At 34.8% G+C, this 27,651-nt stretch overlaps 4 protein-coding genes across 9 annotated transcripts; 2 read left to right on the top strand and 2 right to left on the bottom strand.

Moving 5' to 3' along the window:
• Window positions 1-500: 500 nt before the first annotated feature.
• On the bottom strand, window positions 501-1,875 carry LOC143896037 (uncharacterized). The gene is made up of 4 exons (XM_077403590.1): window positions 1,217-1,875; window positions 920-1,093; window positions 754-845; window positions 501-639 (listed from the first exon to the last, which is right to left on the bottom strand). Exons 1-4 carry the CDS (start codon window positions 1,358-1,360, stop codon window positions 624-626), a joined length of 426 nt encoding a protein of 141 aa, XP_077259716.1. The 5' UTR covers window positions 1,361-1,875; the 3' UTR covers window positions 501-623.
• Window positions 1,876-2,076: 201 nt separating this feature from the next.
• LOC143896036 (DNA endonuclease RBBP8-like) lies at window positions 2,077-8,856 on the top strand. 4 transcript variants are annotated; one of them, XM_077403587.1, is made up of 11 exons: window positions 2,077-2,683; window positions 2,936-3,374; window positions 3,703-3,799; window positions 3,879-3,977; window positions 4,517-4,567; window positions 4,681-6,436; window positions 6,601-7,171; window positions 7,248-7,344; window positions 7,469-7,568; window positions 7,640-7,691; window positions 8,047-8,856. In XM_077403587.1, the coding sequence occupies exons 7-10, from the start codon at window positions 6,678-6,680 to the stop codon at window positions 7,687-7,689; spliced, it is 741 nt and encodes a 246-aa protein (XP_077259713.1). In that variant the 5' UTR covers window positions 2,077-2,683; window positions 2,936-3,374; window positions 3,703-3,799; window positions 3,879-3,977; window positions 4,517-4,567; window positions 4,681-6,436; window positions 6,601-6,677; the 3' UTR covers window positions 7,690-7,691; window positions 8,047-8,856. The 4 variants fall into 4 exon arrangements, with proteins under 4 accessions (XP_077259713.1, XP_077259711.1, XP_077259712.1 ...); XM_077403585.1 differs by having other exon boundaries at window positions 2,936-3,799; window positions 4,681-4,753; window positions 6,320-6,436; XM_077403586.1 differs by having other exon boundaries at window positions 2,936-3,799; window positions 4,681-4,753.
• Window positions 8,857-11,773: 2,917 nt separating this feature from the next.
• On the top strand, window positions 11,774-18,048 carry LOC143896035 (uncharacterized). 3 transcript variants are annotated; one of them, XM_077403582.1, is made up of 9 exons: window positions 11,774-14,594; window positions 14,880-14,915; window positions 15,024-15,172; window positions 15,683-15,739; window positions 15,971-16,030; window positions 16,174-16,251; window positions 16,339-16,598; window positions 16,688-16,877; window positions 17,200-18,048. In XM_077403582.1, the coding sequence occupies exons 3-9, from the start codon at window positions 15,079-15,081 to the stop codon at window positions 17,334-17,336; spliced, it is 876 nt and encodes a 291-aa protein (XP_077259708.1). In that variant the 5' UTR covers window positions 11,774-14,594; window positions 14,880-14,915; window positions 15,024-15,078; the 3' UTR covers window positions 17,337-18,048. The 3 variants fall into 3 exon arrangements, with proteins under 3 accessions (XP_077259708.1, XP_077259710.1, XP_077259709.1); XM_077403584.1 differs by lacking the exon at window positions 15,683-15,739 and having other exon boundaries at window positions 11,775-14,594; XM_077403583.1 differs by lacking the exon at window positions 11,774-14,594 and having other exon boundaries at window positions 14,652-14,915.
• A 5,767-nt stretch (window positions 18,049-23,815) lies between these two features.
• Window positions 23,816-25,982, bottom strand: LOC143896040 (uncharacterized). The gene is made up of 3 exons (XM_077403592.1): window positions 25,877-25,982; window positions 25,028-25,240; window positions 23,816-24,720 (listed from the first exon to the last, which is right to left on the bottom strand). The coding sequence occupies exons 1-3, from the start codon at window positions 25,980-25,982 to the stop codon at window positions 23,816-23,818; spliced, it is 1,224 nt and encodes a 407-aa protein (XP_077259718.1).
• Between the last annotated feature and the right edge of the window lie 1,669 nt (window positions 25,983-27,651).

Here is a 27,651-nt window from a genome sequence, read left to right as displayed (position 1 = left end):
TATTATATATTTTGTGCGAATATGTGGTGGCAATTCATTTATCATTATGAAATAAGGCCATATAGCTACTTTAGAAGTATCTGCTAGTTGGCACCCATCAGTATTAAATATGTAAGATAGATTTAGTTCATCTTCTAAACATTTATTTTCTTTATACTTTTTACCATCAAAAATATCTTCTAACGCTTCGTCATTCTTTTTTTTTCTTGTAAATCTATAGTTAAGGTGCTTTATTACGAATTTATTTGATAGTAACTTTTTAAATTGATCTTTTAAATTGAACTCAACAAAGGAAGATGTTGCTTCTTTCAGATGAAATCCACACTCACAATTGTTTAAATTTCGGATAGACTCTTGAATACCTAAATATTTCGTACAATGTGGACAATAAGCATGATAAACTGCGGATGTAATTTCTGGCGAAAAATATTTATGTAAGAGGAATTTAGTATCTGGTACTAATCGCTCGCCAAATATTACGTTTATCATTTTTAATATATCTGTGATCGCTATCCACGGTAAAGAATGGCGCAGTCCTATTGCTAAAGTCATCAATAAAACGTCGCCTTTAGATGTAGTTGAAGATGCACTCAACTGTTCTTCTAAGAATGGATATTCATGTCTCACATTTTCTTCACTCTACAATTAAAAACGTTATATTGTTTTTGTGAATGTTGTATAAAGTAACATGAAAAAAATTTTAATGCTAATAAGCCAGTCATATTAGACTAATTTAGGGAATTATATACGTACTTGATTTGAATTTTCTCTTTCATCATCAATGTCAGTATCAGATAAATTGGTTGTTTCAGAATCACTTGTATCATATCTACAACTTCGTCTAGCTGTAAAAAAATGTTCTCATTATTTATACTAATGTAGAATAAAAATTACAATTATAATAAAAATAAAATTTTACATTAGTTTCAAAATAGATTGTATCATCAACATTTTCTTCGATAACCTCATTATTGTTATCATTATCGGCATCTTGGAATACAGATTCTTCGTATACTCTTAAAGAACTAGGTTCATTGATTTCATTATTAGAAGACTCTTCAAGTGTATATAAATCGTGATCAAACGTTGATATCTGAAATTAAATGTATAAGTGTGTCATAAAGGCAATTATTTTCTTGGTGAAAACAGCAATGAAGTCAATGTATAAAAATTGCTTAAATGTATAAATGTTGAAACATTTTATAAAACAACTTACTTGTTGATTATTCTGTGAGTTATTTGTTTGCAATGCGTCCAAGTCAGAAAGATCAACTTTCTTTCTTCGCTTTACGGTAGATCGCGGAATGTCTCTCGTACTTCCAAGTTCTAAATATCTTTTATATGGTCTTCTTTTTGACATTTTTCATTAATTAATAATAATGACGACCATTAAATAAACAACACAAAGTAAACACTTATACAATTGTGTGTTTTCTTTTTTTTGTTGATTCCCTCGGGTGAGGGAAAATTAGTGCCTTCAGCTCCGCTCCGGAGCAATATAGCACAACGTTGCTTCACCTTCGTATATACAATTGTGTAATTCTCAAAGTATATAGGTTAGGTTAAGATTTACTTCTTCTTCTTCTTATTTTTATATTGGCTCCTGCCGCTTTTCAGCGGTCAATACAGTCAGATTTGCCACTGTTTGTTTAACTAACTGGTCCGCGCACGTTGAGCGAATAGTAAGATTTACGAATGTCGGTGAAAACGTACGGATCCTCCGTGGTATGGATCTTAATGGCTGCGCGCTGCGCATGGCTGCGTTCGTCTTGACGTTGTAATGCCCGTATCACACTAGCGATTGGCGATTGCGTCTGCATTTGCGTCTACGTCTTTTGACCAATCAGGGGGCTTATTACGGTTCTTGAAACGAGGTAAAAGTTACAAAAGTGAGGAAATTCACTAGGGTATCTATAATTTTATTGATCGAAATCTAGTAAATCTGTTCACTTTTGTAATTTTCACCTTGTTTCAAGAACCGTAATCGACTCCCAGAACAAAAATCGCGAATCGCAATTGCCAGCAGCTACTTTCTGATTGGTCAAGAGACGTAAACGCAAACGTAGATGCAATCGCCAATCGCTGGTGTGATACGGGCATAAAGCGGGGAGCACACACTTCTACAGAACAGACTGTGATTGGTGCTGCTTTCGCGCGTTCCGTTCTGGTGCTGTGAATTTCCGCACGTGTAAATATCCGTAATTAGTTGTTGTTAACTTGTCGATTGTGTGTCTATTATGGCTGTGGTCTGATATTCACATTGCCAGTACTAAAAATCTGTAATGTATACATGATGTAAACTTATAGATTTTCAGTACTGATACATCGTACAGTGGTGTAATGTATCGAATTATATCGGAACGCGTGCGTTACACTCCAGTGACCAGTGACTCATTAATTGTTTTAATTGCAGTAGTTTATTTATAAAGCTCGCAGTTATGTACCATATCCTATGCTAATTATATTATAACTCTGAGAGGTTATAATCAAGTAGACATGGCGATGTGGGCATACGTGTACGTTTTAAATACAAAAAAACAAGAATACGTTCCTGTAGAGGAGTTGCTTAATTTTTCGTTAGAATCGTACGATGAAAATAAATATTTGCACGAAAAGAAAGTTTTCTTCTGGCAAAACAAAGCCAATGAATCGCCACTTCCAGTGTACGTTTTATTGATATCAAGTAAGTGCAGTAGCTTTTCCGTTACACTTTATTAATTTTGTGAACAACTATATGAGTGTGTAACATATTATTAAAAAAAACCTCTTTACCCAGATAGCACAGTGACGTCAAACGACATATTAATCTAATAAGTTAGAGACGTCATTATGACGGAATTAATATGTCATTTGACGTCACTGTGCTATCTGGGTATTTGTACATAAAATTATTTTGTGATAATATCAAATGCAAATTTTGGAAAATTTTGTTTAGGTAGTTTACTGCTTCTTAAGACACAAGTATCCAAAATGAGACCTGCTTTGCCAAAAATTCGTTATTCCGATCTTAAGGTAGTTGTATCGCGACAGTATTAGTCAAAAATAATGGTCACACTGCAATACGATAATGTACGGAAAACTCTACTTATCTATGTAAAACTTTTGACTGAGCTTGTACTGTTTTTACTGTTTTCACTCACGTCAGTAATGTCAGTATACCATCGAGATAAACTCGCGACGCTCGCGTTAGTATGCTATCGAGGTTATTTTGAATAAATAGAAGAAATAGAAGCGAAAATATCTGTTGAACATTACAAAGGAAGATTAAAATGAAAAAAAAAGTATTAAAAGAAAAGACATAAAGCTTTAGCGGCAATGTCTAAACTACATATATATCTAATCTTCATATGCGCAGTGTTGCAAGATTTTTACAGGTTAGCTGTCGTATGCGTCCACCGCTATGAGAAATTGTGTACTTTGTGTAACAATTGCTTCAAAACTAAATAGATAAGGGTCTTGTACTTTTGTAAGAATATTTTTACAAGTCTCTTTTGTCATCTCTTTGTTTTTCATTAAAATCCTATGAGTAGTTTGATCGCTACAATTACAAACGTGATATAGGAAGCCGTTTTCGTCCTACGATACATGTAAAAAGTGCTAAGTTTGATTTCCATTATTTCAACTTTGGTATAGTCAAGCTTTTTCTACTTGCACGTGTGTATAGAGCGTGTTTACATTAATATGCTGTTCAAATTTTAAAAGATTCCTATGAAAATGGGTTTTGTGACACAACTACCTTAATGCAAAATACGAACCACCTGAGAATGAACAGATTAAACACGTAAAAAGAAAGCCGAAGGTAAATTAAGTATAATAATTGTAAAATAAGGTAAAAATAGTTTTAGTATTATATTTATAAAATAAATTATTTATTTTAGAAAGCAGATGATGTTATTAAAGCAAGGAAAGAGAAAGAAAGTGAAATTGTAAAAGCACATGTAGACGCTGAGAAACAAAAAGTAAAAAAAAAGAAAGAGGTACGTATATGAATATGAAATTGGAAGTATATTAAAGTGTTTATGATGTGTTGTAATGTGTAATGGGGTTCTATTCCTCGCCTCTATCCGTGGTCTCCATATCTTTTAGATTGCTCCTGCCTCCTCTTCAATTGTTCTCTTCCATGTTGTTTGCAATTTACCCTTATACACCTGCTACGCCTACTATATACCCTGTGGATTCTATTCAAATGCCACTGTCAATATTTAAAGTAAAAATATTGTTAACTTAATAAGTAACAGATACGTAGTACTCATTGTCAGTATTAATAATTATATTTTGAAACATTTTTCAAATTTAACATATTTAATAATTTTATTGGTCAATATATATGTACATTTGCTTTTATAATGAAGAAAATTGTTATTGAAATTGAAACAATTTTGATAAAATTATTTGAAATAGTTTTGTTATTCTCTAAAACGTAAATATTTATTTGTATAAACAATAAAAAATATTTAACTTAAAAATTAATATTTTATTAATTATATTTTATGTTAAACAATGTTTTTTATTTTAGAATGTCAGCTATGGCAACAGTAGCAAATCTGACTCAGATCAATTATTATTGGTAAGAAATTTAAATATATTTTGCTATGCTACTGCTTTGCTATTTATTAATAAGTATTATTATTTTTGTCATTATTTTATTTGTTAATATTATTCTTACGTTACATTTTTTAGAAATCCACCACATACAATTATTCGCTCTGTGCGTTTGGTTGGAGGGGATAGCACGAGCTACGAAAGCGCTCGGGTAAGAGAATAGTGAACTCAGGGTGGAATATTTTCCTATTCAACTAGACGTATTATTATTAAAAATGGGTCATCGTAGTTGTTGCGTCATTTTTCACTTTTTACTACTGACATTTTTTTAAAATATTTAATTAACAGTAGTTATTATTTATTGTTTTCTGATATAAAAAATAGGAGTTCCAGTAATTAAAGTGACATAAATACCGCTGTGCAGTCAACCTCCAATTATATAGTAACAATCATAGATTATGCGCGTATAGCAATTTTTACTTACCAAAATTATTAACAGTAAAATGTAAAAAAATACACTGCATCTATTGCACAAGAAGCTTTGGTAATAATCAACATATAATAATAAACATATCTCATATCTCATCGTTGTTTCCACTTTTATTGCATGGCGATAGCGGTAGATGGCGCTGAAACGCACGGAGCGAATAAGTTGTTGGATATTATTTCTGCTATTGATGATACTGAAACAATAAAGAAAGTGAAGTGTTTATTCAGCGATTATCAAACTTGCTTAGCAGAACGTGGCCAAGAGTGCGTATGACGGCTATAGCCGCAACGTAGAAAAAACAAAGTAAAACTTTTTGAATTTGCTTGAAACTTATTACACGGGGGTTTTTGGGATCGCTGATTACGAATCCGAAGTCAGATGTACAAAATTCAAAATGGCGGATCCAATATGGCGGATCAAAATTACAAAAAATGGTCTGATTTTTATGAAATTTGGTACCCTTATGTTTTTTGAGTTTCTGAATCCGAATATAAAGTCAGATGTACAAAATTCAAAATGGCGGATCCAATATGGCGGATCAAAATTACAAAAAATGGTCTGATTTTCATGAAATTTGATACCCTTATGATTTTTGAGTCTCTGAATCCGAATATGAAGTCAGATTTTTAAAATTTAAAATGGCGGATCAAAATTACAAAAAATGGTCTGATTTTCATGAAATTTGGTACCCTTATGTTTTTTGGGTCTCTGAATCCAAATATGACATCAAAATTAAAAAATGGCGGATGTAATATGGCGCTTTAAAATTATAAAAAATGTATTGATATTTATTATATTTGGATTCTTTAAGTTTTTTAAATTCCGTCTATTTTTTGTAATTTTGATCCGCCATATTGGACCCGCCATTATTTAATTTTGATGTCATATTCGGATTCAGAGACCCAAAAAACATAAGGGTACCAAATTTGATGAAAATCAGACCATTTTTTGTAATTTTGATCCGCCATATTGGATCCGCCATTTTGAATTTTGTAAATCTGACATCATATTCGGATTCAAAGACCCAAAAAACATAAGGGTATCAAGTTTCATAATAATTCGATAAACTTTTTTTCAACACACTTTTGGCCCAAATAGTAAAATTCTCTTAAACAGCCAATGGGTTAAGGATACCCTATATATTTCATGATCTTAACTCTTTATCAAGCGTTCATAAAAATTTTGCAAAATTCATAATTTTAAAAATTAATTTTTTTGCTATCTCTATCATTCTTTCTATAATTTGCCGCCCCTAAAAATTGCCGCCCCGGACTATAACCCCCTCAGCCCATGCCTTAATTGGCACTGAAAACAGCCTAGTCAAAGTGATGTCAATATTGTCAATATGACATCAAAACCATCATTTATCATTACTTTCTCTACCTGGAATACAAGCAAAATTAGGTATTATATTTATGTGTTAATTCATCGATAATAATCGAAAATAATATTTTAATTTATCGATGAATTATTATATATGTACATGTGATTTTGTAAACATTTTTCATACTAAATTACTGTCAATACACTTTGTACGAATACAAATAATGAAGAATTATTGTAATTAGATTTTGATACGGAAATTGCATCAGATGCAAATAAATCTTTACATAAAAATACCGACAAAAATGAAAGTAGTCCATCAATGCTCGACTCTAGACCTCTAAGGAAGAGATCTCGACTTGCATTTTATCCTGTAGTCAAGGATGCAACTGTTATTGAAAATATTACATTAGTAAACAATAACAAGACCGATATCGAAGACGAAACTTGTTATCTGCCTGCAGAACAAACTGCAAATAATGAAGAATTATTGGAATTATCTTCCGATACGGAAAATGCATCAGATGCAAATAAATCTTTGCATAAAAATACCGACAAAAATGAAAGCAGTCCATCAATGCTCGACTCTAGACCTTTAAGGAAGAGATCTCGACTTGCATTTTATCCTGCAGTCAAGGATGCAACTGTTATTGAAAATAGTACATTAGTAAACAATAACAAGACCGATATCGAAGACAAAACTTTTTATCTGCCTGCAGAACAAACTGGAAATAAAAACGAAATGGATAATTTTAATTTGTATGACATAGAAAACAAGCCACCTAAAAAAGAGACGTTATTGGATAAGTTTAATATGTAAATATCACTTTATAATTGTGTTAATGTGTGTGTGTAAGTTGCTTTTAATATCTAATGAAAACATTATTTACAGATGGTCAAAAAGAAAGGACATTTCACAGCAGCGTAACATGCGATGTAAAGCTGAGAGAGCAAAATTAACCGGCTGGGATTGCTGGGAATGCAGAGAAGTAATGCAACATTAACAGTATAGTTATATGAGATATAAATATATAAAAATAAATAAATAAATATAAATAAATAAATATAAATATTTTTCTTATAAAAAATTAATTCATGATATTTGATTTTCAGTATTATAACAATTTGTCGTTATCAAAAGAAGATTTGCAAAAACGAAAGAATCAATGCTCGCGACATCGACGCAAATATGAACGACCAAATACACCAGAAGGTATAATATTTTATTTTATTATCACTTTTTTATGTTATACTATATCCATAATAAATATAATCTTTTTAAAGGTTTTTGGAATCCGGTTTTTCCTGAGACATTATCCACTTTGACAGAATAAAGGTGAAACATTATCATAATATGACGTGTACTATTCTTTGTTAAGGGAGAGTGGAGTAATTACGAATACCTAAGCAAAAAATCAAGTAAAACAAAACCTGATTCAGAGACTTAGTGTGTATTGCTTGTTATGTACTGTAACCAATCATTCACAAACTTTTATTATCAACTCCTATTATTCCACATCCATATGTTGTCACTTTCACATTTTGACTAGGTTGTTTTCATTGATATACTTAGCAGACTCATTACAAGAAAAAGGGTTTATTTGTATTTTTTTCTTGCGAAAATTAGAACTAAAACTACAAAATATTTTTTTTATAATTATTATAATATATTTTATAATTTTCTTTAATAGATACAAGCCAAGATAAACGAGATACACCAAAGAGTAATGAAGATGAGCAAATTACCTGTGAAATACAAGATGTTCATATATCTGCAGATGTATATAATAACATAATGAGAGAAAAGGAACCTAGCCACTTTATTATATACTAATATGTCGTATGCAGTGTGGGGACCAGAGGTATTAGCCAGTCGTTGCGTTAGATCGCAATCCAATGTGGTAGAACCTGAGTTGACTCCAACTAAAAAATATGGCATTGTTAATGAGTTTGAAAAATGGATGCGGATCAAACGCAAAATGCCACAAATGTTAATTGACGAACAATTACATCGTTCTAAAGTTAACAAGTACTTTAATGGTGCAATAACTGCCGCCCGCAAGAAACTCAACTACAAAATGAAAAGAACATTGAGCCAAAAAGAAGCAGTTGAGAATAAAATAAGAGCAGAAACAACGAAGGAAGGAGGAGAAGAAGACGAAGAAGAAGACGAAGAAGAAGACGAAGAAGAAGAAGACGAAGAAGGAGAAAGAGAAAAAGAAGAAGAAGAAGCAAGTGATGATATGAGCGATGAGACAATAATGAGCGATAAGACAATGGACTATAAAACATATATGAAAAACCAGCGGTCAATCAAAAAAATTAGAAAATAAGTGATATAAATGATAAGATTTAATAATAATAATTAATGATAAGAATTAATGATAGAATTAATAACACTAACATATATGTATATGTAAAAATTTTGTTGCTTACCTACCTGATACTTATTAATACACTTATTATAATAATACTTATCTATTTAAATAAAAATTTAAAATTTGGATAATTAAAATTACTTTTTAAGAATAATAAAAAAATTATATTTAATTTATATTTATTTCAAAGTTTTATATTTATTTATATTTGCGTAATACTTTTCATTTTAAATATCATGAATTTATATGAATTGTATAATATAACAGTGTTTTTTTAACATTTAATTAATTTTATACGTCATTTAAATTATTTACATAGTTAAATTGTTTTGTAAAAGTTGTAAATAAAAACAATATAAGTCTGTTTCTATCCCTGCATTGCTGAACTAGTGCACACTGGTGCAAAAGTTAAAGTGACAAGCATACTTTGTTTCACTCTAACTTACTGCAACAGTGTACATTATAATAGTGTACACTGTTGCAGTAAGTTAGAGTGAAACAAAGTATACTTGTCACTTTAACTTTTGCACCAGTATGTGCACTAGTTCAGCAGTGCAGGAATAGAAACAAACCTTCCCTGGTAACCAATCCTTTGCAATTCTGCTGTAAAACTGCACGAAAGTCGTGCACTAACTTTCGGGCAGATCATGCGTTTTCTATTTCCAACTTTGACTATTTTTCTGTTGGCAGAAACTTGTTCTCGTCGTAGTGCAACAGAATTGTGGAAGATATGTGTATGCATTTACATATAGCAAAATAGTGCAAGAAATGTGGCAGATGCTTGCGCAAATCGCAATGCAACATAATCGCGCTAGATTTGTAGCAGCGCCTACTGCTACCCATAGAACACAAAATATAAAATATTTCTTAGAAAGATTAAAATAATTTACAAAAATATTTTTTATATTTATAACACCGCAGTGGTGTTGGGTAAGCCTTGCGTTGTATTGCTGGCGAAGATTGTCGCGAATGTCATGATTTTGCTTCGCGCTTCGCCGGAGGCCTGCTTATATTAGATCCCAACTGAAATTTACTTGCGAGTTAGTTTTACCATTATGCGCCGCCTAGCGGCATTGTTGCAAACTAGCACATACAGCAGAATTCAACAAGAATTATGGCAGATGTTTGCGTAAGAAGTAGAGCAGCAGAAATACAAATAATTTTGGCAAAAATAAACAAAACAAGGCAAATGAGAGCTTGTTCGCAACGATGGACGGGCGACAGTAATAAAATATTACAAATTCAACAATATTTGAATAAAATATATATAATAAAGTAAACGTTTCGGTCCTTGGTTTGGACCCTCCTCAGTACATATAGCTGGTCGAGTGAAATGCAGTGGTCACAAGTAGTCAAAAATGCAGTTATTCCGCTCTCAGATTATGAGAGTGTGGATCTTGTATCCTCAACGTGACTGTTACCTTAATTCCATAAAAAGAAATAAATTAAACAAATATATATAGTCATACCTTAAAAAGTGATCACAAGAGTTACCTGACAGTCAAATTGATAAGATATACGACACCATCTCTCCGCGTAATACAATAAGTATTACGCGGCATTTTTGACTACTTGTGACCACTGCATTTCACTCGACTAGCTATATGTACTGAGGAGGGTCCAAATCAAGGACCGAAACGTTTACTTTATTATATATATTTTATTCAATTTTTGTAATATTTTATTACTGTCGCCCGTCCATCGTCGCGAACGAGCTCTCATTTGCCTTGTTTTGTTTATTTATCGTTATTGAGAGCGTTATCTTTGTTATTTTGGCAGAATATACCGTACATCTGATTTATCAATCAAACATTTTTTGAAATTTGTAACGCCAAAATGAATCGTATAGCCTACATCTCACAGCACGAAGCTATAACAGTTTCACAATTTCCACTTAACTTACAGTAATTATTTCTATAAATATTTATAACATAAATTAAAAACTACTTTAATAATATTGATGATAATTATTTACACTTTATTTTAAAATATTTATTATAATCTTTTATTTTCCGGACATTATAATAATATTTACAAAATATTCAACGTATATATTTTCAAAATATTTAAATCTTTTTTATAAATATTTTATAAATATTTTGTGCTGTCTGGGAGTTTAGCGCGCTCGGCTGTTCTTTTTCTGACGGGCAGATGCTTGCACGCTTTTTTCGCATTTCTGTCACTCGGATCTATACGGCAAAAACAACAATTTAAGCGACATTATACACTTGTGAAATTTTGCTGCAAATATGTTTCAAGAGTCTAACACACTCGACTGCTCTTTTACTCACGGGCAGATGCTTGCACGTTCTTTTCACGTTTTTGCCGGTCGAATCTGTACGGCAAAAACAACAATTTAAGCGACATACACTTGTGAAATTTTGCTGCAAATATGTTTCAAGCGTCTAGCACACTCGACTGCTCTTTTTCTCACGGGCAGATGCTTGCACGTTCTTTTCACGTTTCTGCCGGTTGGATCTGTACTCAAAAGATACTTCCATATTGTTGCTTCCTCATAGAGGAAGCTTTGTAATGGTGAAAAATTTTTTTTTCGAGATTTTGATGGAAATAGGTTTAGAATGTTCTAAAATGACGAAAAATCATATTAGTAAAAAATGTCCGGAAGTATGTATGTATGTGTGTGTGTGTGTGTGTGTGTGTGTGTGTATGTGTGTGTGTGTGTACGGATTTTTGTACACGCATCTACTTCTACAATTTTTTAGATACCAGTTTGAATTTTTGCACACAAATAGAGTATCATAGAAAGTATGTCCTCCTCAAATTTTATTGAAATCGGTCTACCGGTATAGATTTTATGCAGATTTTCCTTTTTTTGAAAAATGTGTTTTACGCTGCCGCTTTCTCAATATTTGAGATAGCGATTTATTTTTAATTTTATTATATTTTCCAGTTTTTTTTCTACCCCTATATTTCATATATAATTCACTAAAATTTGATTAATCAGATCTCGTATTACACACATTTGAAATTTCGAACAATTCGTACATACATAGAAGCTTTATAATACTTGATCTGATCAACCAAATTTTAACAAATTATATATGAAATAGGGGTAGAAAAGACTGGAAAATATAATAGAATTAAAAATAAATCGCTATCTCAAATATTTATAATATCGGGCTGATATTTTTTATCGATAAAGTATCATTTAAGGAAGGTTATTGGTATTGAATTTGGCGAAATCTGCATATTGTTTTAGTTTTTAAGTGGACAAGTATTTTTAGTATTTTTTAGTGAATGTACATAATTATTTACGCAGTCCCCAAAAGAGTTAAGTGTGAAATCAGAACCTTTGCTAACACAGCTTCCTCTATGAGGAAGCCAAAACAAATAAATACCGATAATTATACCTTGAATAAAATAAAAACTTGCACACTTAGGAACTATGAGGAAGCAATGTGCAAGTTTCTACTTGCACAATTAAAAACTACGAGGAATTTTTTTCACATTTCTGTTACATGTTTACTTTTAACAAATAGTACAAAATTTCACAGTAGCTTCTTACAGCAGACTACTGCAATAGTACAGTAAGTACTCGTTCAATCACAGATATTATGCACTTTTGTCGCAATTCTGGACTGATTTCTTGCGCACTTCTTCGGGACGCATCTGAACTAGCAAACTGGTTACCAGGGTTATTGTGCATAGAAAGTTGTAGATTTCAGCATAGTTCGATGTAAAAATGTTGAATACATGTCGCATACTTACATCTAAAAAGTTGTAGTTTTGTCCTAAAAATTTCTACGTAAATTTATGAAACACTACAAACATGGCCCAAATCGCGCACTTTTGACGTAAAAATTACGTAAAAATAGTTTTAAAAGTTGTAATTAGATTAGAAGAAATTGTAGTTTTCACGTAATTTTTGCGTAATTTTTGCGTAAAAAATTGGATAATTATTTCCACCAGGGCAGCACGCTGGACTACAGTTGCCACACGCGGAACTACTCGAGGCATGACATCACGTGAATATAAATAGTTAATACATTAATATCTTTGCAAAAAAAAATATATATATGTATATTATTTGGAAATAACTAATTTTTTAAGGCTATGCTATATAAACTATTTATATTTAGCTGATGCGCAATTTAAACATAGAACGCATTTTTAAAAAAAATTTATCAAAAAAAGCAGAAAAAAGATTTGAACTTAGAAGTTTTATTTCAATACTTTGTGTTGCTGTTAATGAGCATGACGTAAAGATCACAATCACAGTTGAAATAATTGCATAAATCGTCGACTAACAGGTTTCATCACGGGGAAATATACATAAATGTAGGTTTCCTTTAATAAAAATATCAGTTGTATTTTTGACGTCTTTTATTTCTCATATTTATATTTTACGACGTTTGTTATTGCAAATGATTTATGAAAATCATTGATATATAGTACGTGTGTTATGTTACTTTTTAGTTTTAGTAATGTACTCTTTTAGTAGTAATACTTTTAATAGTTTAGTTATTATAGTTGTAGAATAACGTGCGCAACACTTAATATGCTTATGTTAATAGCAGCATATAATAAATCTAAATGTACTTTTTTAAATCTTTATTATAATTTGCATCTTATTACGCATCATTGATAACAAGAAAATGCATGATTTTACAATTTCGTAGCATGATCACATATTACAACTTTTTATATATTCCGTGACAAGACCTGCTAGTCTACGATTTATGCAATTATTTCAATTGTGATTGCGGTCTTCTATATGAAATTGAAAAATTTATGCTTATTTTTCTCATTACTGGAAATTCATACTCGTTGCAAAGTAACATAACTTGCAAACATATATGCCTCTATTGAGACATAATGGATGCAATGTCATGATACAATGTAGAAAGTATTTCTGTCCACAATGACGGAACGATAAGATGCAATAAAACAATAATAGATTTAAAAAAATATTGTATTTCATATTTTGTACAAAATTAATATGTAAAAAGCATTATTTACATTATATTTTAAAATAATTCTGCGTTCTATATATGTTATTTTATTGCTTACTTTTTTACGCTTATGTATTGCAGTTATTTTTATTCTATCTTGCTACAATCTTGTAATTATTTCTTATTTGTTTAACAAATTACTCATTTTACCCTGCTTAAAAAAAAAAAAAAAAAAAAAATGCGTGTACATACATCGTCGCGTTAGAAAAAGTATGACCGGTGGACGACTGGATGCAACATATAAACAGTATAATATATAAGTGTCACAGTAGTACTATAAGAAGTAATAAGTTCGTAATTAATTCGTTAATAAGAGCGAGTAGGACAGTAGGTAACAGGAGTGAGCCAGATAAGAACAACGGCGCGCAAGGAAAAGACTCGATGCTCGATCCTCGATCAGATCCCCACCCCCGAGCCTTCTGCATGTGTTATTCTCATCTCGCTCACTCCAATTACTGTCTCGCTCGCTCTTATTGTCATCTCGCTCACTCTTATACCTTCTCGCTAGCTCACATAACGAAAAATCAATTACTTTGCGTTACCGACATTAGCACGGAACGCAACCTAAATCGTGCACGTATGTGTTACCCCGTGGCCCAAACGTGGACGGTGGCTACGTAGTTTATGTGCACGTTTTACGTCGATCCCAGAGGGCGTATCGCGTTCGCGGATCACCTAAAACCGGGTGCGTTCGGGGAGCTCGCTACCGCGCTACCAACGCAAACGCTACCAAGACTGTTCGCGGAGCCAATAGCGCGATAGCTCCCCGAACAGCAAATAGCGTGCGTTGCACAGGCGCCAAAACAAAAACCGCGGTGAAACTTGCCGTTTGCCGAGCTGCATTCCACTATATTCATCTGTATACGTCCGTTAATATTTCTGGTTTCTGTAAGTATAATTGTTAAGTTTGGCATAGAAAAAATATATTATTTGGATAATTGTGAACAAAATTCATCCAGTTAACCTTTACTACGTTTACGCGAGCGTTACTTCTGTAGTAACTTATGATAATTCCTTCGCGTAAACGAGATTTTCCTTCGCGTAAACGGGATTTTGTAGTAATAATTTACGATAATTTACTCCGCGTAAACGAGTAAATTATCGTAAGTTACTACAGAAGTAACGCTCGCGTAAACGTAGTACTTGTTGAGTAAGATCCTTTTCTGTTTGCAGCTAATCTGTATACGTCCGTTAATATTTCTGGTTTCTGTAAGTATAATTGTTAAGTTTGGCATAGAAAAAATATATTATCTGGATAATTGTGAACAAAAAATCATTCAATTAACCTTGTTGAGTAAGCACCTTTCCTGTTTGCAGCTAACTCGTTCGGGAAATATTGTTTATCAGCGTCTAATTGCGGTTTCTGTTGATCATGGATCGTGTAAAACTATGTATTTATGATGAAGATACACAAGAAACGTTTACATTATTACTTACTTCACAGGAGTGTAAAAGAGCGCAAAATGGTAAGTTGAAAGTACTGGATAAAGCAGATCAATATTTACACTTTTATTTATTTAACTGTTGCAAAGTTTCGACTTATTTTTTTCGCTTTATTTTTATTACAACGGACACTGAATGTTACATAATTAAGTAAGAGCATTGATAAATGTTAGAAAGAAAGGGTGAATAACAGTTTACTTGAAGATTTATCTTTATAACTAACTTTTTGGCTTATTTTTATAACTATTTTATTTACTTCTACGTGTGGATCTTGAACTATTTTTTACTTTGTGTAGTCTTTGTTTTAATTGTTTGTGATGCATATTAGGGCTATTGTTTTTCTTGTGCTACACTTTTTTTCCATGTATAATATTGTTATAATCATATAATAGTCATATAATCCTATAACTAATTATTTTAATTATTTCTTTCATCCTTTTTTTTCATTATTACATGTTTACATTTGTCTCTTTTTTCACTATTTGCTTAATACATTTTAATTGCATTTTAATTTTACTTTTACTTGCATTTAGATATGGCTTATAGGACAGATTTACTTAATTATGCACGGAATGAGAGGTATGGTAGTGGTGAGTTATTAATAACAAATCTGTATGCTTGGCAAAAATTTTTTTTATCCTGGCACATGTGACATAAATAATATTATATATGATACGTATGTACATATTAGTTTATCTAAAAACATAATAAAATATTATACATAATATTATAATATATTATTGTATATAATTATAATAATATTAATACATTGGTACATTTCTTGTCTTAACTTTTTAAAGTTATTTATATATTTTTTTTAGGAATCGAAAATATACTTACCCCTTGCGTTTCAAATACGTTTTCTTCAATCGAAGCATCAGGTTTGTTTAATTTGTTCTTCTTCTTAATTACTTCCTAATTAATGGTTTAATTTATTATATGATTATATTTATATTTATATATTTCTATATAATTTATATATAATTAATGTTTTAAAAAACGTTTTTTTTTTTTTTTTTTTAAGGAGAAATGGATTCTTTTGCATCAGTAACAACTAATGAAGAGGATGCAAGCACAATGAAGAATGAAGAATTGATGGAGGGTAAGTAAATTTCAGATATTGTTTGTAATCTTTTTATACATGCATAATACATACAATATATATTAAATATCTTTATTTGCCGAACAGGTGGTTTTACGAGATGGAGTCATGAAGCGATTTTGCTTTTTTTAGAAGCATACAGACAGCGGGAACGAGCCATGTATTCGGGTAAAATCAGTCACAAAAAGGCATGGGAAGAAATTGCTGAAGTATTAAACAACGAAGGATACATTGTAACAGCCAAACAATGCACGACCAGAGTAAATACTATGAAAAGAACATACAAGAATGTGAAGGATCACAACAATAAATCTGGAAATAATAAGCGAACGTGGAAATATTATGATGTTAGTTTACGATGTATACATGTATAAAATAGTGACACTATCTTTTTTATTTCGACGAAAGTTAATAATACTGTGCATAAACTGTTCAGGTGATGGAGAATCTTCTCGGTGAAAAGCCGTATATAACACCAATGTCAACTATTTCGTCTACTGGCGCAGAAACACACAAAGCAGCAAACACGAGCTTGTCTATTGCTACAGAAACAGAAGTAGTAGCAAATACAAGCTTCTGCAGTTCTTCTGACGATCAATCTTCCAAATCCAATGTTAGAGTGTCTCGTAAGTCAGCATACATTTGCATTATGATTGAAATTAAGAATTACTTTTAGTAATTTGATACAAAACTCGATGCTTACTACTACGGCCATTGTAGACTATGTATAATACTCTAATCCAAGTTATAGTAAAGCTAGTTCTACATTAGTTGCAAACAGTCGGTTGCGACTTGCGATAATTAATGAGCATCGCATTACATAAAGCTCAACGCTCATTGGCAATCTCAAATCGCAACTAATTACTTGCGATTAATGTAGAACCAGCTTTAAAGACACGTATTTTTTAGATGCACAGCTTAAAAAAATATTTTTATGTATATTTGCAGGTAAACGAAAGGGTGATGCAACGATGGACCAAAAAACTATGGAAGAAAATAAGGAGAGAAGACATAAGGAAAGGCTACAATCAAATGAAAAAATAATGAACAAGTTGGATCAACTACTCGAAAGACTATCACGTTAAAATGCAACGTTACTCTGCACACGATGGTGACACAACACGATCCTGGAATCGCTGACGTCCTGTTAATACATAGTCTACGAAGTTGTCTTTAACGCTTTTGGACCAAACACATTCGCTGATTAATAATTTTTTTTATCTCCAACGCTTTTGGGCCAAACACATTCGCTGATTAATTAATTTTTTTTTGCTACATTACTATTTATATAAAAACAAATTAGATTTAAATTTTGTGTTTTGTTTTTTATGTGTTTGTTTACATATTTCTTGTAATTAATATTTCTTACCATACATGTGGTAGGAAATGTGTATTACAACAAATATGTTACTTTACGTATATAATACGTAAAGATAAAGCTTTATATATAAGAAAGTTACAATATTAAAGAAAGAGATTTTTAAAGAATATATAATAGTTATTTTGATGACTTAGAAATATGTAATACAGAAGGAGTCTTCGTTAAGCAGATGTGTATGTAACACTTGTCGCGTTCTACGAATATTTCTATAAAATATGCTCACTGAGTTGCTTGTCTTTTATTATAAAAAATTTTTTATACTATTGCGCTTTGTTTATTATGATACATATATATTATTTTTCGCATACTATGCTTGTTTCAGGCAATACTGTATACTGGTATAATTTGCAATTGATATCTAATAAAAAAAAAATAATTGTAAAGAAAACGAATTATTTTTTTTACTTGTGCGTAAATGTACCGGACAGAAAGCAGATAAGTTAGATATTTTATTAATGTTATATGAAATGAAGTAATAATTATGAAAGTAAAATATAGAATCAATTATAATCAGTATTCTCATTATTCTATGAATTTATTTGTGGTTCTAGTGGGTTGTAGAACAGTTGTATTAAATTAAACTTTACATGAGTGCAATAGAAAACAAAAAGAAAAAGAAGCAAGATACTAAACTAGTAACAAGTGTAGTGAGGGATCCAATTGACGTTTTAAAATTAGATGAGAAATGGAAAGGTAAGCTATGTATACTTAGCAGACTAACTTTGTCCGAATTCTACAAAGGCATATATGTATATATTGGTATGTATAGTTTACTATTATAAAACTTGTATTTAAACCATTTATTTTGAAAACAGAGTAACTGAAGTTTACAAATATTATATATAAGTACTTATACATGTCTCATTCTTAACGTTTGGCATATACGATCTCTTTTGGCAACAGCTGCTCCAGGAAGAGGAACATTTTCATACGCTACATTTGCTTCTTCGCCTTCTTCGTCCACATTTATTTCAATATCTAATTCATCACTTCTCATCAGACAAATATTGTGTAATATGCAACACGCAAGAATGTGCATAGGGATTAGATCAACCCGATCCATTGCAAATGTGGTTAAAAAACATCGGAATCTTCCTTTCAATATCCCAAATGCTCTTTCTATAGCAATTCTTGCTGAAGATTGACAAAAGTTGTAATTTCGTTGTCTTTCGGTAATTAGGTGACCATTGTCTCGATACGGTACAAGTAAATTTTCATGCAGCTTATATGCTTGATCGCCGACTAAATGGCTATCTTGAGGAAATCTCGTTTCATCTCCCAAGTAATGTTGAACTTCAGACTGGCGAAACACACGCTGATCATGGACAGATCCGACATGTCCAATATAACAGTGAGTAAATAAACACTTATGGTCACAAATAGCCTACACAGTAAAAAAAAAGAAATTGTAGTTTAAATTTTCGCAATTCCTTGATATCGTAAGTATGAAAGGCCACATCTTGGAACAGTATTATGCCGACGTTTCGATAACATTTAGCCATTCACATAAAAAATATATAATTACATAAAATTTGATAACAAACAATTGGAATAAAACACTAAACATACCTGAATTTGAATGGAGTGACGACCTTTTCGATTTATGTAACAATGAGGATTCTTTTTTGGAGCTGGAATGGTAATATGGCTTCCATCGATGGCACCAATTATTTTTGGAAAACTACTCGTGTTTCGAAATCCCTCCCACACTTCATGTACTCGTTCTCCCGTAGGCCATTTAATTATGACGGGTGCAAGGTCAACAAGTGCCTTAACAACTCTTCTTGTTATGTACAGTGCAGTACTTCTACCAACATTAAAACGTTCACAAATAGACCTAAACATAAAAAAACGCATGTAAAAAATTACATAGCAAACTTAACAAGAGTTACATTTGCGACAAAAATAGCTTTCTATGCACCAATGACATTTATACATAAAGAATGAAATCCTTCATACAGTATGAAAATAAAAGTGTTAAAATTATTTTATTGAACACTATCATTGCAATATATGAACACTTACCTAAACGAATCTGGAGTAGAGAGTCGCCATAATGCCAAAAGGAACTGTGTGCGTGGAGAAATCATTGGTGTTCCAAATGTTGTCCTTTGTAGTTTGTGCTCTATACAAGATAGAACATAAGCACAGGTTTCAGGAACCATCCTGAAATCACACATTATGCATATACATAAATACAATATTTCTATTTTAGTAACATTATTAAAAATTACATAACTACAAATAATTACAAAATATGACTTGTATATATGTTACACACACACACACACGCACGACGCACGCACGCACGCACAAATACATACACACACGCATGCACACATAAAATAACTCCGTATAAAAAAAATTAGTAAATTATACCTGAAGTGAGCTTTAAATTGCTCTCTTGTTAATGCTGGTATTATTTGTTCAACATAATTTTCAATTCTAGCAACCTTTCTTCTTGGATTCCTTATTACTTGTACTTCTTCTTCGCGCGTCATCACTTTCAGATGAATAAATTAAATTACGCAGTACCAGCACTGCTGCTGCGACAATTACTTCTTCTTCTTCCATTTTCTTAGATTCGGTTATTACTAATTTTAAATAATAAAACGTAATTCAATGACTTATAAACACAACTGCAAATAGACCAAAAATCCATGTTAAGAATAACGAAATGTCGCATTTATATTATGTTTATGATAGTAACTATTACTACGTTTCCTTCGCGTAAACAGGATTTTGTAGTAACTTACGATAATTTACTCCGCGTAAACGAGTAAATTATAAGTTACAACAAAAGTAGCGCTCGCGTAAACGTAGTAAATATCGCATATACAAAACTTACAAGTATACAGGAAGCAGAAATATTAACGCTCGAACATACAGGAATGTGACTCGGCAAAGAGTAGAACACAAAACGACGCTAGTTAATATTTTGCCGGAAAAATTCGACCAGCAAAACCGCAAATTTGAAGATTTTTTCAGTAAACAATATTCTCGAGTTAGCTGCAAACAGTAAAAAATATAAGTCAACGGTTAGCAGGATGGCATTTATGTTCACAATTATTTATATTGTATTAATGTATGATTTTCATGCAAAATATACGTAACAGAGCAGAAATAAAGTGTGATTCGGTAAAAACTGCACTTCAATCCTAACCTGATTCGTATGTATTGTATACATACATGCGGTCACCATGCGTTCGGGGAGACACCACCAACGCTATCAACGCTTAACGCTATTCGTGCACTACCTCTTTGGCAAGAGCGTCGGTAGCGCGAATTATGACGTCAAAACGCTACCGACAGTGACGTCACGATGGCGTTGGTTGGATTGGTAGCGTGCTCCCCGAACACCGATAGTGCCGAATAGCGCTAATAGCGAGCTCCCCGCGTTTACGCAAGCGTTACTTCTGTAGTAACTTACGATAATTCCTTCGCGTAAAAGGGATTTTCCTTCGCGTAAACGAGATTTTGTAGTAACTTACGATAATTTACTCCGCGTAAACGAGTGATATATCGTAAGTTACTACAGAAGTAACGCTCGCGTAAACGTAGTAATATTCAAATTGGGTGTGCGAGTTTCTATTTAATTTCAGCGCAATGATATTGCACTAAAAAAAATTATAATTTATACTATTTTTCTTTCTGTCATTGAATTAATTTGCCATTAAATGTATAACGTACATATTGTTTTTTAACGAAAACTGCGAAAAAGTGCGGTAGTCTTTTCCGTCAGGAAAAAAATGTATATATATATATATATATATATATATATATATGCATGTTATACACACACAGCAAGTTTCTTTACACATTTATATTCTACAAGCGATCGAGATGTTTATTATAAACAAGATTTGTTACGTTTTTAATATTTAAGCGTGATATTCATTACGGATAATATTTATTACACGCTTATGCTTTTTAAACGTAATATCTACTACGGGCAAGATTTGCTGTTATAAAAATATATAAAAAAAATCTTATTAATCTAATCACGTGCATTTACGTTTCTTACAATAATGATTGTCTCATCGCTTGTGTCTTCTACAAACGCATGCGGAACGGTATTATCTATTTGGTCTTTAACTGTACCTGACATGAAACGGAATTTCGGGCGGCAGTGTGGTCTAGTGGTAAAGCGCCAGACTCGTAATCTGAGGAACCAGGTTTGAGTCCACTAGAGCCATGGAATGTTTTTCCGAAAGCTGCGCCCCTCCGTGCAAGATTCAGGCCCTTGTGCGGAGCAAACTGGGCTCCGTCTTTCGGAAAGAGACGTTAAGCCGTTGGTCCAAAGAATTGATCATGCGTTTAAACCAGTCCAAAGTTACAACATTTTTTGCTTCCTCATGGAAGAAGCTTTGTTTTCGTAAATTCGTATATGAACCTTTGATTGCGTATAAAGTTTGCTCTAATCAACCAAATTAAAAAAAATTATATATAAAATAGGGGTAAAAAAAACCAAAGAAAAGATTGTTTTTTGAGTTTTTAATGTCAATATGTTCAGAATGTTCTAAAACCTCGAAATATTGCATTAAAAAAATGTCGGTATGTGTGTATGTATGTATGTATGTATGTATGTATGTATGTCTGTGCCAAATTTACAGAAATTTCTATAACTCCAGAACTGATCAACCAAATCTTAACGAATTATATAAAATAGGGGTGGAAAAAAAACTGAAGAATATAATAAAATTAATAAAAATTGTTAATAATAAAGGAGTTATTAATTTATGTTAAAAAAAAGTTTACCAAATTTTTTTAATTTTATTATATTTTTCAGTCTTTTTTTTTTTCTATTTCTATTTCATATATAATTCTTTAAGGCCGGTATTCATAGTCGGGTCATATATCCAAGATCGTCTTAAGTATAGTCTTAAGGCGTCATTAGCCAATCAGAGGGCCGTATTATTTGACTGTTCATTAATTGACTCTGATCTACAACTGATGCAAAGTTTATTGCACAAAATAAACAATCAACTTTTGGAACACTGATTTATTAAATTATATATACAAAATTAGAACAATACCACCTAAATTCACTTAAAATTAGTTTACATGAATTCGAGATCATATTACTTTATTTTTATTTCTAACAACTTGTACATATATTCAAATATAATTAGTAGCTTACAAAATATATAACTTGTATACATATAAGAAATATAATTGCAACATATTTTCCCGTCCCACTTAACACAGACTGCGGACTGTCGGATATAAAAATATCAAGTATCCGGTGTGGTTAAAAAATATGTTGCAAAGCACATAAATGCTTCACCCACCTTGCAACATATATAATCCACATCATTCACACATTACAATTAAATACAATGACTATTGCAATACATAACATAAACACAAAATAAAAATATATAAGTATAATAAAAAAATCGCAAACATTCTAGGCATACAAAATTTTGAATACATACAATCACACTTTTACAATCACACTGTTTCTTCACATACAACTACACTTCTTCTCAGATGCAACATGTTCTGCTTTCGCTAGAATTTTGCATCTTTCCTTCGATCTCATATCCGCCCCAAATCCACCACACTGCCTGAAGGCATACCTTCCTGACAGGAAAATATGACATCTTCAGGTAGATGATTGATCGAAGTAGAAAGACCTACCTAACTGATTTTTTAACTACTCACTCATACATGCATTTACAATTTAATATAGGCCATCCTATAGTTGCTGGTCCTCATATGGCAGGAGCATGATCTTTGCCACAGGCCGCGTCATTGTGGTAGTTGCGGTTCGGACAGTCACCACTCGCACCTGCTGATCGTCACCTGGGTGGATTGCTGTAATCCTTGCCAGCGGCCATCGGTTTGGTGGTGTCAGCTCGGTCCTGATCAGGCACAGGTCGCCGACCTTCGCATGGTTAATTGGTGTTTGCCATTTGGTCCTGGCCTGCAAGGTTTGCAGGTATTCTGTGGACCACCTCCTCCAGAAGTGCTCTCTCATCTGCTGCAGGTGTTGCCATCGACTGACATTCGTAGTTGTTGTCAGTGTGGGCTCTGGGACTGCCTTTAGAGCTGCTCCGATCAGAAAATAACCGAGTGTCAGGGCCGTCAAGTCCTCGGGATCGTCGCTCATCGCTTGAAGTGGTCGCGAGTTGAGGCAGGCTTCAACTTGCACGAGGAGCGTCGACAGTTCTTCGAACGTTAGTTCGGCGTTGAGTCGCCGATGACTCGGCAAAGGTGATGTTTGACTGACTTTACGGCGGCTTCCCATAATCCGCCCATGTGGGGGGCTGCAGGCGGGTTGAATCGCCATGCGATGCCTTCGCTTGCAAGGCTGTCCTTCCAGTAGGAGTCCTCCATAATTGCGGCTCGTAGGAATGACCGCAGCTCCTTGTCCGCTCCCACGAAATTAGTGCCGCGGTCGCTGTAGATCGCGGCGCAAAGTCCTTGCCATGCCGTAAAGCGCCTGAGGGCCGCAAGAAAGGCGTCTGTGGTGAGATCAGAAGCTGCCTCCAGGTGCACGGCTTTTGTGCAGAGACACACGAAGAGGGCGATGAAGCCCTTGTAAGTCTTATGGCCTCGTCCCCTTGATGTGCGCAGCAAAATTGGGCCAGCGTAATCCACGCCTGTGTGTGCAAATGCCCTCGAAATTGTGACCATCGGAGATGGCAGGCTTCCCATTAGCGGCACCGGGGATGCCGCCCGCCATCGCACACATGGAATACATCGATGGATGCATTGTTGCACGAGTGCTCGTCCCTTGGGAATCCAGAACTTCTGGCGAATCATTGCCAGGGTGAGTTGCACACCGCCATGCAGCGTTTTCTTGTGGAATGCTTCGACGATGAGTGTCGTGAGCCTTAAATCCCTTGGTAGAATGGCGGGGTGTCGTTCATCGTGGCTCAGGATGGCGTGTTTGAGCCGCCCACCCACTCTCAGGATGCGGTCCTCGTCCAAGATAGGGCTGAGGCACAGAAGCTGGCTCCGCCGGGGAAGCGATTTCCGACGGGAGAGGATTCTCAGTTCCTCAGCATGCCAGGCAGCCTGCGTTACTCGGATCCAGGCCCATTGTGCGTCTTCCAGCTCCTGAGCTGTCAGGGCAGGCCCTGCTTCATGTGGGCGCAGCACTCGTAGCTACCTTCGACACCAGGCAGTGACACGCAGCAGGCGACTCAATGACGAGAATCGAGAGAGTATTTCTGGCTCAGCGGGTTCCGCGCGTGTGGCCACGTGGGCTCGAGCCCGTTGTTCTGGTATATCGTCATCCTCTTGTGGTTCTGTGGTGCGCGGGGCGTCCCCGTGCAGCCATGGGTGCCCCTGCCACCATAGGGGGTGGTCGACCAGTTCGCGGGGGGACAGCCCGCGTGAGGCACAGTCCGCGGGGTTGTCCCGGCTAGCGACGTGATTCCATACAGCATCCGGGAGCTCCCGCTGGACTTCCGTAACTCTGTTGGCCACGAAGGTGGTCCATCTGGTTGGGTGTCTGCGGATCCACGCCAATGCGACCCTTGAGTCGGTCCACAATTTGATTTTGATCTCCACTAGCTTGAGCGTTTTTTGTGCGCGGGCTGCTTTCTTTGTTAGCAGCAATGCCGCGTTTAGTTCCAAGCGCGGAAGTGAAACACACTGGATGGGGGCAATCTTGGTTTTAGCCGAAAGCAGCGTGATCGTGCTCCGCCCGCCGTCAATGCTCGTTTTGAGGTAGAGCACGGCTGCGTAGGCGCGTTCGGAGGCGTCGGCGAATCCGTGCAGCTCGATCGTGCATTTCTTCCGTTGTGTGTGAAGCCAGCGGGGGATACGCAGGGATGAGATCACTGGCATTTCAGTAAATAATTGTCGCCACGCCTGCTCCTAGGCAGCGGTTGATCCCATTCCAGCCCGTGCAGCCATGTTGATTGGAACAGGATTTTGGCACGGACAATGACTGGCGCCAGCCACCCCAGTGGATCGAACAGGCGTGCAGTTTGAGAGAGCACTGTTCGTTTGGTTAAGCGTCCAAGATCAGCTGGCTGCACCGTGAAGGAGAAGGCGTCTTCTTGGGGTCGCCACTGAAGTCCAAGGGTGGCGTGACTCACGTCAGGCTCCCACGAGTGGAGTCCTCGTTGGCGGTGCTCAGGAGGGATGTCAGTCAAGATTTCGTCGTTGTTCGATGCCCACTTCCGGAGCGGAAACCCTCCCGCCGCACACGGGGAAGTGAGTTTTCCAGTAAGTTTCCGAGCTTCCTCTTGAGTGTCCGCTCCGCTGAGGACATCGTCGACATACGTTTTCTCTTCCAAAGCAGCGGCCGCTCTTGGGTACGCAGTCCTCTCGTCGGCGGCAAGTTGGCGCGTCGAGCAGTTTGCCAGGTATAGAGCTGGCCCTTGGCCATAGGTCACCATGTTCAACCATAGGTCAATGATGGCGTCGTCGCCTGGTCGCCGCCACACGATCCTTTGCATGTCGCGATCGGCTGGATGTACCCGGATTTGCCGGTACATTTTTTCAATGTCGGTTATTACGACGTAACAGTGGAGCCGCCATTGCAACAGAATGTCTGGTAACGCCGGCAGCTGGTTCGGGCCGGTGAGCAGGTGTGAGTTCAGGGATTCTTCGGACGGGAGTTTTGCCGATCCATTAAATACGACTCAAATTTTTGCATCATCGCCAGCCCCCTTGAACACCCCGTGATGAGGGAGATAACACTTGGGATAACAAATTAAAATTATCATTTGTAACTTCACAATTACCGCGACGCATTGAAATACATTGCATATTATTTACAAGTAAAGTAAAAAACGATTCTTGAAATTGACGAGGTGTGGGATTAATATTACGTACAGCATGACAACGTATTTGGCCAAAAAAATTTTCTAACGGATCCTGATTACAAAATCTAGTATTTAATTTTAACTCTCGAGAGTTATTCTGACACTGTCCATTTGAGAGTAATTTTTCTGACATTGTATTCTCGCGAGCATCTCGCGGGAATCCGGAGAGTATTCTTTCGGAGAGTTCTCTCAAAACTGTGTCCACTTACGTACTTTTTTTAGTCGATCTCTGAGAGTGGTGACATCATAATGTCTCGTAAACGAAGAGACTTGCGGCTACTATAGTGGCTAGCATTATTTTAAAAAGAAAAAGGGTGTTAAATAACAACAAAAAGACCTTCTGGGTCAAGCAATGGATTGATCGCAGGAGTCGGATCTGCTCTAAATTAGAGAGCTTAAGATTGAAGATTCCCAACAATTAAATGTTTCTACAGACTTACAAATTGTGAAGTGGAATACATAGTGCGATATTATTATTTAGTTTTCAGTTTGCGAAATACCTTGATGTTAGATTTTTACATGTAAATATTAAATAATTTTTTTTTTAATGTACTTAATTCGCGATGTAAAAATATATTTAATTTCAGCGCTGTAACTAGAACGTGCAAAGTATGTAAAACTAAAATGTAACTAATTATTGACCAAGTAATAAGAGAATGTATTAAAAATATTCTTATCAAATTCTTTAAATTATAAATTTTTTTGTTTTAGCAACAGCTTTTCCGCAGCGAGTTGGAGGCTCGCCTGAAGGAACGCGACGCTGCGGTAGCACGTCTTCAGGAGCAACTCGCCGTACATCGCGCCGCGTGCGGAAATTCGGTCGAGCCGCTGCGTGTGATGGGCACGGGCGAGGGCTCGTGTGCGAGGCGCACCGCGTGTGGAGGTTTGAGTGAGACGTCGCTCGGTTATAAACTAAAGCCCGACACGTTCGACGAGACTATTTTTCTGCACAAATATTTAGCACAGTTCAATTTAATTGCGCAAGCAAATGGCTGGAAGAATTTTCGAGAACCGTGGCTTTAGCCTCGAGCTTAAGAGGGAAAGCACGTGCCGTATTGGATGGGGTAACCGAATTCGAGAGCCTTCGCTATTCTGAATTAGAAGCTAGGTTAGTGTTGCGTTTTGGCGAAGCGCATATGTCTCAAACGTTTTACACCCAGTTCACTAATCGGAGACAAAAATCCAGAGAATATCTGCCCGTTTTGAGAGCGGATTTAGAACGTTCAGCGC

Source organism: Temnothorax americanus, unplaced genomic scaffold, assembly GCF_048541705.1.
Source record: "Temnothorax americanus isolate GAGA-0224 unplaced genomic scaffold, ASM4854170v1 Scaffold175, whole genome shotgun sequence".
In the NCBI taxonomy this organism is placed as follows: Eukaryota; Metazoa; Arthropoda; class Insecta; order Hymenoptera; family Formicidae; genus Temnothorax; species Temnothorax americanus.
Note: the sequence above shows the minus strand (reverse complement) of the source record. Positions and strands in the feature narration are given on the sequence as shown.